Source organism: Ammodytes marinus, assembly GCF_949987685.1.
Source record: "Ammodytes marinus genome assembly, chromosome: 23".
In the NCBI taxonomy this organism is placed as follows: Eukaryota; Metazoa; Chordata; class Actinopteri; order Uranoscopiformes; family Ammodytidae; genus Ammodytes; species Ammodytes marinus.
In genome coordinates, this window is record NC_137227.1 from 11271429 (window position 1) to 11281700 (window position 10272).

General features: G+C 40.9%; 1 protein-coding gene across 2 annotated transcripts; it reads left to right on the plus strand.

Annotated features, from left to right (window-relative positions):
- The first annotated feature begins 6050 nt into the window (after positions 1-6050).
- Positions 6051-10147, plus strand: grpel1 (GrpE-like 1, mitochondrial). Of its 2 annotated transcripts, XR_013845501.1 has the most exons (5): positions 6051-6186; positions 7363-7513; positions 8132-8213; positions 8966-9458; positions 9495-10147. XR_013845501.1 is itself a non-coding variant. In XM_080052359.1 (4 exons), the coding sequence occupies exons 1-4, from the start codon at positions 6119-6121 to the stop codon at positions 9310-9312; spliced, it is 648 nt and encodes a 215-aa protein (XP_079908485.1). In that variant the 5' UTR covers positions 6051-6118; the 3' UTR covers positions 9313-10147. The 2 variants fall into 2 exon arrangements, 1 of the variants encoding a protein (XP_079908485.1); XM_080052359.1 differs by having other exon boundaries at positions 8966-10147.
- Positions 10148-10272: the final 125 nt, after the last annotated feature.

Here is a 10272-nt window from a genome sequence, read left to right on the forward strand (position 1 = left end):
ACGCACCCTGCCATAAGAACGCTAATTGTAACAGATTGAGTTTACCGTGCAGGGCAAACATCTTAATTGTTGTCAAGCTAGGTTGGGAAGGAAAAGAGGGATGGATGGAGGTAGAGAGGGAGGGATGGGCTGCTGTGTGTCGGGCTGGATGGAGTGCAGCAGGCTCGCACACTTCTCTTTAGGGATGAGGAGAAATGATGTGCTGTCCCATCAATAAGTGTGGAGGTGAATTATTACTACCATGTGTTATTCCATTCTTAGAGTTAGTCCAGGGTTTTTAGCTAGAGACCGAAGAAGCAAGAGTGACAGGGCTGGGCCATTTTCTGTATTTATTTAGGTCTCCTCACACATCCTCATCGTCTAATGATGCACATTTGTAAACTGCATTGCAATATAATTCAGGTGGGACGAAGCCAATGTCTTGCAGGGCTACATTCAGTCTAAAGTCTTGGTTATCTCAAGGGAAGAGTCAAAACAGATCAGTTCCATGTTAAGACCCAAGTTAAGACCAAAGTTACGACACGTAAGTACAAAGTCATGGCCAACAAATCATGTCTGCCAAGTAAAAGTGTGCTTCAAGCCCTGTCAAGTTAGCACTTAACACATATTTGAGTTTCACCAAATGTAATGCCCTTTTAAATGATAAATCATCGTAGGGAAATGGCTATTGCGATAGCCGGGGCAAGTTACTTTTCCTCTAGGGCCATCACAAGGTTAGCATTTCTGGTTTTGCGTTAGATTCCTTGACAAATGTTGTAAGGAACACTACGAATGAGTTACTAAACATGCTTGTCCCTATATCATCCTATATCACTTTGTATTTGTTGCTATTAGCAAAGTTAGCATGCTAACTCGCAAACAAAGATGGTGAACTTAGTAAACATTTCAGCTGCTTAATCAGAGCATGTTAGCATTGTCATGGTGAGCATGTTTACCATCTGCTCTTAGCATTTAGCTTAAAGCTCAGCTGGGTTTTAGTACAGCTTCACAGAGCTATAGCATGGCTGTAAACCATGGACGTATTGTAGACAGCCTGGTTAAATATTATTATACATTTGTACATTTACCCATATAATTCATGATTTCTTACTTTCAAAATGTACATATAAACTATCAAATATAAAAGAATGGAAAGAAATGGTCTTTTAATAAACTTTTAGTGTTCTGTGTTCGTTTTCTCAATCCAAATATTTTTCTGCTGAGTAATCGGAGGTATCATTTGTTTTCTACTGTCTTTCGCTGCCAAACTCCACTTTCTTACTGCTGTAGGGTCGATGTCAAAATGTAACCCTTCTAAGAAACAGAAAACCTTGCTGGCAGGATTTTAATTGCTACAAAGAGGCATGATCAGATTTTTCCGATCCTGGTTTTACCCTACACCGGCCACCTGTCACTCTTCCAATCGATGAAAACATCTCACTGATTGCTTTTAAAGCCCGGAGAGGATTAGCCCTAAATTCTGCCCCTGGACTTTTATTGCCTAATGTCCCTCCTTCACCCTGGCACTTTCACCAATATGTTTATGAGTGTGCCTTTATTTGGAAGTGCTGTCAAACAAACTAAGTTACCGTTAGGTTTAGGGGGGCGTTCCATAATACAAAACCTCCAGAATCTATCAAAAAATACCAAATATCATAATGGTTGTAATTATCCTTTCGAATTTCGACTACCAGATAAAGTTACAAATCCTATCCCAGTAAGACAATTAAATGTTGTTCCAATCAAACAAACAACATGTATGGACTACCAAAACAGCACATATAATTATTACAAGCTACTTGACCCAAGCGCTGTTTCAAAACCATGCAATTGATAGCCATTGATGATGATTGTGTGTCAGTGAAAGAACATTTTGTTTGAATGTGCAGTTTGATGTACAGCTTAATGACAATAAAGTTATCTATCCATCTATCTATCTATCTATCTATCTATCTATCTATCTATCCAAAGTGTAGTTGGGAATAATTTTAAGCAAACTTTATACCATGTGCATTTTTTTGCCTAAAGGTGAACAAAAATAATAATACTGTACTCTTTGCACTTCCCATCAATACCAGAGCACCCTGCCTCTCCATTACTCAAAGTGATGGGCTGTACAGATAGTGGTGGTGGTTGACAGCGTTTCTATCTGCTCTGCTCACTCGCTCTCTCTCTCTGTGTGCACTGCCAGTGTGTGCATAGCAGGACTGTATCAATATGTACGTCTCAGAGATGGAATAAAATGTTGATTGAAAGCCCTCTTTTGAGTTGTGCCAGAAGGCCAGAACGCTCCAAGGCACTTCATTTAAAAAGTTGTGTTCGTATGCCCCCTGCTGGTGGCCTGCACACCCTGCCCCCTTCAATAACGGCTGCAATTATCTGACCCTGGTGAGCTATTTTCCCTGCTCTGAATGTGATCTGTGTAAACAAGCATCCTCTTGGTAATACTGCGAAGGCCTTGTTAGTGTTGTCTGATGAGAGGGGAAAGGGCTTTGGAGAAGATCCCCAGACATGAATAATTGAACAACCTCGAATGTGTTGTCCCCTAGTTTGCATGGAGGAAAAAAATAAGAAAAACCTCAACCAATTTTTCTATTACAAGCAGGTTTTGAGGTGAGACTTCTTTCCACTGTGCACCTGCGCTATACACCTCTCCATTGCTGTCTTTGCACCCCGTCCTTCCTCCCTGCATTTATATGACCTTGGCTTTTAGAGACGACTTGTCTGGTAAACAAACAGACAGCTCTGTCTGCCGCTACATCCTCCCAGGCTCGGAGCTCACGACAATGACTATTCATAAGAACGGAATCCTGAGCCCAGATAAGCACCCGACAGACACGCTCACAACAAACTTTGGGGGTGAGATAGACACGGGCTGGGTAAAGAGAGGCTCGTTGAGGGCCCTGTCAGTCACAGCAAAGTTATAAAACATATTGCTATTTCTTTGTTTAGCAACTACCGAGCTATAGCCTACTGAAGCCCACATGAATACAGAAAAGAAAACATGAATACCGGCCCTAATTAATAGATTTAACCTTTATTTATACTCCATATTTCATTGAGGGGTGACCCTCATTTACAATGATGTCGAGAAACAAATGTTGAGAAACAAAAAACTAAAATACAAACACAATATACAATACAAATACAAATACAAATACACGGACAGAAGTCAAAGTGAGGAAAAAAAATTTATTTGGACATCTACGTTTCTATGACAACAAAGAAAACTCCAGCTGCTGCCGAAGACAAGGCGGAATGAGGAGAGACAAATTTTTTCTTGCCTGATGACAATTTTTTTTTTAAACAATGCCATTAGGTATAACAATACAGAAAATATTCTGTATCTATTTTTACAGATCATTACAAAATGTAAAATTTAATTTAAAGTCATATCAAAAAGCGTAGGCTATAAACACATCTCCAACCTTAACTTGAGATAACCATGGCAACATCATATATTCAAACAAAACCAGGAGCTCAACACAAAAGCTGGATCTTTGCTCATGAGAATATTGCGCTGAAAAAGTTTAACTTACAATAGAGAGAGGTCAACAAACACAGTTAGGCTAAGTTTTTAACAAAGGTAGCCAGTCTGAGACAGAGGGCTTCTCTCAAGCTTTGTTAGACATAGCACATATAGCAAAGTCTCTTCACCTATTAAGCAAGACTCAAAACTATTTTAAGAGGTACATTAATGACACACATCTACGTCTGACTTGGCAACGAGGCCTCATCAAAGCAGTGACAAGATAGAACCACAACTCACACATCATTAAAACAAACCTCCTCGTAATGAGGAACTGCCAACCTGTCTGCTCAGCTTACTGTGGAATGAAGGAGTCATTTTAATTTGCCCCTTGGTTTTTTTATCATCCCCCAACTATTGAGGTAGCAGCAGCTGATGCGTGGGAACAGGTGGAGTCGCGGGACTGGAAGGAGCACATAGGAGTAGCATGCCTATCAATTAGCTCAGCCTTTTCAGAAGTGCATTGAGAGAAAGGAGAGAGAGGAAATAATAAAAAGGAAATTGGAGCGTGTGTGTGCGTGTGTGTGTGTGTGAGAGGAAAAGAGGTAGATGGTTTCCTTTCAACCACAGTGAGGCTGAGTAGTTGACGAGGAAGGGAGCTGTAACTGGGAGTGTCATTCGAAAGGGCTGCGCGGAAGCTACTGGCAATTTGACTGTGCCATATCTGGTGCCATATCTGCACACACACACACACTCACACTCACGTCACCTGTTCCAGCAAGCAATAGCCAGCATGTGTCAGTTGTATTTGATTAATATTTGACTGCTCCAAAACAATACGTAGTCAACTTACAATTAGCTACATGTTCCTCCAAAACACCAGGCCTCTGGTTCCCAAGATATGTCATGCATTGTTTACATTTTGAGTGTGGTAAGTTCATATACATGTATAAATAATGGGGTACAACATTTATTCTCCTCCCCACACATTTATCTACTTTGTCACTCCCTAGGACCTGTCACTCACCTCCACTCCGCCTGAGCATCAGATCAGAAATGGTGATTTGCAAATTCAAGTTTCCACAAAGAGTCACAGTGTGTGACTGCATCTTCGGTCCCTGTAAACATATTGTCACAGCATTAAAACTTAATGCGGTATGATCAGACATATACTGTACATACTCACATCTTATTCTGATCACATGTGTCAATAGTATGTACAGTAGGCTATGTATCAATGTGTAAGGGGTATCACTATCTTGTAGTGACAACATTGCAGAGGGGCTACCAGTTTTTGCCTCTTTATTGAACTTTTATTGAACTAGACAGGTCATTAAGAACATGTTCTTATTTACAATGACGGCCTGTATTATCTGTTGAGTCTTTGGAAAACAAGAAAGTGATTCAACAACATGTACTACTGTTTCTTTAATTATTTGTGTGGGGAGATTTCCAGAATTCAAACAAATATGCTTCTAACCATCTGGGTTAAAACGGGTTTCATTGTTTTTAACTTGTTTCCCTAGTTGTGTAAAGTGAAAACATGGCATAGGTCTCTGCATCTATCTATCAATACACACTTGTAGGCTATTGGTTATATTTTTCTACATTTTTACTTTGTTATTTACACATTTATATTTCTCATGTTGTGCACAATGAGCAAGGACAAACATAATTTCAGACCAACCTGGATTAGCAAATAGACTTTCATCTATTTTCAAGAGGAGTGAGGATCCTAAAAAAAAAAAAAAGGTTTAGTCAAGGGACTTTTAGGTTTTTCAAACGGTGAAAAGGGCATGATTTAGAAAAACATTAGCTCTATTAATCATATTTAATTGCACACGGTAGAAAAACAGCTTTTTCTTACTGAGCTTTTTTGGCCTTCTTACCTCATTGCTTTGGTTGTAGGCTATGCTATTAGCCACAGCAAGCACTTCTCAATGAAAGAGTTCTGATTAAGCCACCAACTGTAGTGGCGCTTTTAGCAACTAAATAACGACATATTGGTCTTCAGAGATGTTGACAGAGCTTAAGGGGAGTAAATATTAGACTTATATTTCTCGGTTGGCCAAATTCACTGGCTCCAAACTAATGCTAACATTGACAATGACAATGTTCGGAAATGTTTGTTCAACCATTTTGCCGTTACCCACAGTAGCCTCGGATCTTATGGTGCGTTCCATGAACTGGGAAGTCGTATTTTTTCCGACATCCTACTCGCACCATTATTATTGCAACAACTTTGTAACACGGGGGTCTATTAGCCTACTACAACAGCAGACATACATAGCCTAGGCTACTAGGTCCTAATTGAGACCAGTCTTATTTTGCATTTCACAAAAACCATCAGGAAAATATTAAGTCACTGATTTATAAAAGCAAATAAGGGGAGTTGAATAACCTTCTGTTTGGTAAGGCTTTTTCAAAAAAGTGTCCTTGGTCACATGTGACGCCTTCACCTTTAACTTCCACGCAACCGAACTACAACTCGACGTCAAAACCCCTTCTCCGAATATGATTGGTCGACCGGGAGAGGTTGTCCTCCTTGCTCGCTCCTGATTGGCTCAAATCGCACGCCGCCGCCATCAGGGTTGAGCGTCCCGTCAGCGTGTGCTATAGGTCCATGGTGTGCTACAAGGAGCTTTTTACCTGCACACAGTGGTGGAAAAAATGGCGAGCTGGTGTGTACGAGCAGTGAGACAGAGCTACTCACTCGTAGCTTCGCCCGCGCTAGTACGGTAAGAGGCTTTTGTGTCAACTTCGTTCACTGATATATGGTCGTTTAATACAGCAACGCTAGGCTTTATTATGGCTGGACCTAGGGCTCCTGTCATCTCAAGGCAGTTAGCATAGTTAGCTTTCCCAATCGACACACAGTCCTTAATGTTGACCTTTATGGGAAAAATATTCACTAGAACTCACTATTGAGATGTATGTGTTGGAAATAACCTTCATAAACTAAAGCCTAACCGGCATTTTAGTGTTTGAGTGGTATTTTTAACATGTCATTGCCACAAACAGGATGATGACATAACGTGACATACTGTAAATATTGAAGAGGGATGTAGTTTTGAATGCTAAGCTAATGCTCAATCTGTTTGCTCTACTCAGTTTGGCTTCGTAGACTTCTGTGTTGTGAGATGTTTAAGAGCCTTTCACAATGCGTTGACTTCTCATAGTGCTCTGTCTTATCTTGAACGGACCAAACTCCATTCATGAATATGCTAATTGAAGTGTCCTGTATCGTTAGCGAGCGTGTCCTCATATTTTGGTCAAACCTTCATATGACTTCAATACAGACATGTGTGAATGAAGTTTGACGTCACGTCTCCACACTACTCCTTATTGGCCAGAGATAGGTGATGACATATGATGAAATTAAATAGGTCACACTCCTACTTAGAAGAATTTTAATAAGATGACATGTGTTATTAGGCTCTATCGTGCTGTATTAAGCGGGCATTTACTATTGAATGACATGGCAGGGTGGTTGCATAACACTGGCAGTCGTACAATTGGCAGTGGTGATATGTAAGCTGTCTGATAGCCTCAATTAGCAGCTTTGGACAAAGAACCAAAATACCCCCATATGTTGTTTTCCTTCTGTCTGTATGCACTATAAAATCTGTTGTATAATATCGTTCACTGCTGTACCCTGGTGCATTGTAAATATCCGTTCGTGTTTACTTGTTATGAATGTTATGAATGCCGGGTGTCTGAAGGATCTAAACTTAACAACGGATGAGGTGTTACAGTGCTGCAACTTTGAATTGTTTTCACTATTTAAAAAATGATCATTTGAGAGACATGTTCATTTGGTTTAAAAAAAAAATCTAATTTGGAAGCATGACATTCTGTTTTTAACATAGTCAGCAAATAAAATTCCCTAAAAATGTGTGTCTTTTCCTACCCAGGGCATCTCCGCGTCTGCTATGCACAGCCACCAAGCAGAAGAACGGCGCGGGGGCGGAGGAGGAGGCTGAGCAGAAGCCGGAGCAGAGCACAGTAGAGAAGGTCCTGCTGGAGGAGAAGACACAGCTGGAGGGGCAGCTCAAGGACATGACGGTAAAGACATGATGTCAGCTACAGACAAAGGGTCACTACCAGTTATGCATGGACGCTGTTTGAGCAGCCAGAGAGATTTGCTACATCTCCGTGGACTGCATTACTATATATAAAAAGGCAGAGTCAGCGATTCTGAAGAACACTTCTCGTCAAAATCTGTGAATATCTCCTCACAATCTGGTACCTGTCCATACTGTGTGTGTGTGCTGTGCGCTAGGAAAAAAAGCCAGTGTTAAAAGGCTACAGTGGGACCCCATTTTCTACATACCCTTTGTTTACAGAGCCTAGGCTGTGTATTACCAGCATTTATTTTCCAGTATGTTTAGGTAGTGGATCGTGAGGAGATATTGCTGACTTGACCTTTTTAACATTTACAATGAAAACACAAAACGACATGTCAAAATATAAATTTATTTTTTATTTTTACAAATAAAGGTTTTCTTTGATTTTTGAAGTGACCTTAACAATTTTACCTGACAACCATATGACATGGAATATGTTGATTTCTATCAATACCACCTTTACAAAAGGACTCAACTGACATGTTAGCTGATTACAGTTTGCAGACCTAAGCGTCATTATATAATGTTGATCATGTTTGCTCTACCATGTTTCCAGGAAAAGTACAAGCGGGCCTTAGCAGACACAGAGAACCTCAGGACAAGGAGTCAGAAGATGACAGAAGACGCTAAATTATACGGTAAATACTTTTCTCCATTTTGGCTCTGCCACTTTTTTCCACATTTCAAAAGGATCCTCTACATTACATGGAGAAATCCTGCTGAGAGTAACCTGTGTTTGTAGGTCAAATATTCAGCAGTTACATGTTGAAACCACTAGATGGCAGTAAAGGGCAACTTTTGCATTCTACTACATTGCGCGTCTTCATGAAGCTGTCGGTTTACTTAACTTTAACTTGTATTTACACTGTTTTAAATACTACAGTGACTCTGATTATGTTCATGAGAAGCTTATGTCACCTTTTCCAATTTGATTAATGCACTTGAGATTTTCTTTTTTTTTATTATTAGACATCAATTTGAAGTGTAACTGATTTGGCTTTCTAATTCTATATTTACTCTTGAACATATTGTAAGTGGCAAATATCAGCTCTGATATGATTCTCAGAACAGTAACAGAATAAAAGCCCTGAAAACTACTTTTCCAGTATTTTGATGATTTTATTGATTAATTTGTTTTATTACTTTTTTCTTCTATTTTTGGTCAACCTGTTCTTAGTCAAAGTTAACTTTGCTTCACTGTCGTCACATTACCATTACATAGTTGCATATAAATACACTCACTTCCTAAACAAATGCAGGAGCTTGGGGGCTGCTGTCGTTAAAAAAAACTATCGCTTTTGTCCAAACAAAGTGCTTTAATCACCAGAAAAGCTCCTTGAAGCTACTTTAAATAATGCTTAATAACCTTCTCACTTCCTCCCATCTCCAGGGATCCAGGGCTTCTGTAAAGACCTGCTGGAGGTGGCGGACATCTTGGAGAAGGCCACGGAGAGCGTGCCCAAGTCGGAGGTGACCAGCCAGAACCCCCACCTGAAGAGCCTGTACGACGGGCTGGTGATGACCGAGGTGCAGATCCAGAAGGTGTTCACCAAACACGGCCTGGTCAAGCTCAACCCCGACGGACTCAAGTTTGACCCGTACGAGCACGAGGCTCTGTTCCACGCCCCGGTGGAGGGCAAGGAGCCCGGCACCGTGGCCATAGTCACCAAGGTGGGCTACAAGATCCACGGCCGCACCCTGAGGCCGGCGCTGGTGGGCGTGGCCAAAGCGCCATAGTAGTGTTGAAGTGACTGTGACAGAGTGGGGACTTGTTTTGTGGCCCCTGAGCGACGGGACGAGCTCAGGTACAGCATGAGTGGACAAAGGCACCCCGTCACACATTTCCCCACAAGCCCTGTCACCCGGCCTACACCCACCCTAAGGTGCAGCCCTGTCAACCGGCCTACACCAACCCCAAGGTGCCACGAAGAGATGGGGAAACCCAGCTGAAGTGAACTTTTAACCAAATACACAACACTTTGTCTGGCGCACAGGACAGAATACTACAGTAACATTTCAGTTTGTCATGTGAGGCACTGCAGAGTCTGTCACTGTCAGAGGTTGTGCATGAAAAAAAAAACGTAATTCCTCATTAATCATGAAAAATGATGTTTATAGGATAATTAACCTCTTTTTTTGAGACTAATTGGGTGAGCTATAATGTAAAATACATTACACGTACATAAACTGATAAGTGCTGATTCTGGACTGCTGGTATCATTCCGGACTTTAACGTTAAAGCCCAAGTAATAGTTTGTGAGTTTTAAAGATTAAGAAGTTACTTTGTACCGTGCTGGGTTTCCCTAAAGCCTTTTATGGCAAACACATCTTTCTCTTGTTCGTTGGGATGTGAAGACGTAAGTTGACCTCAGTCATTGTATCGGCCGTATGCTGCGACTCAGCTCAGTAGTGCTGGACAGCCATCTAACTGCTTCATCTGTAAACCATTAGAACAATAATTATTGTATGGCAAAGTCCAAACTGTCACAGCGTCAGAATATACTGACCAACTTTGGAAGGCCTCTTGGTTTAATGTTTGTCTTTTACTCGCATCTTAAAAATAAAACTTCTATATAAGTACATTTTCCTGCTTACCGTTGTTCAGTGGTGTTCAAACAGTGACGCGCAGAGGGGTCCTTAATTCTTCAGCACAGCTCTCTCCACACAGAGCTCTGAAATATAGTTCATCTTCATCCA

Bases quoted from the DNA above. Each gene is read 5' to 3' on its own strand.
- grpel1 (XM_080052359.1), top strand. From the start codon at position 6,119: ATGGCGAGCTGGTGTGTACGAGCAGTGAGACAGAGCTACTCACTCGTA. The intron at 6,187-7,362 runs GTAAGAGGCTTT...TTTCCTACCCAG, and splicing joins GCTTCGCCCGCGCTAGTACG to GGCATCTCCGCGTCTGCTAT. The intron at 8,214-8,965 runs GTAAATACTTTT...TCCCATCTCCAG, and splicing joins AGAAGACGCTAAATTATACG to GGATCCAGGGCTTCTGTAAA.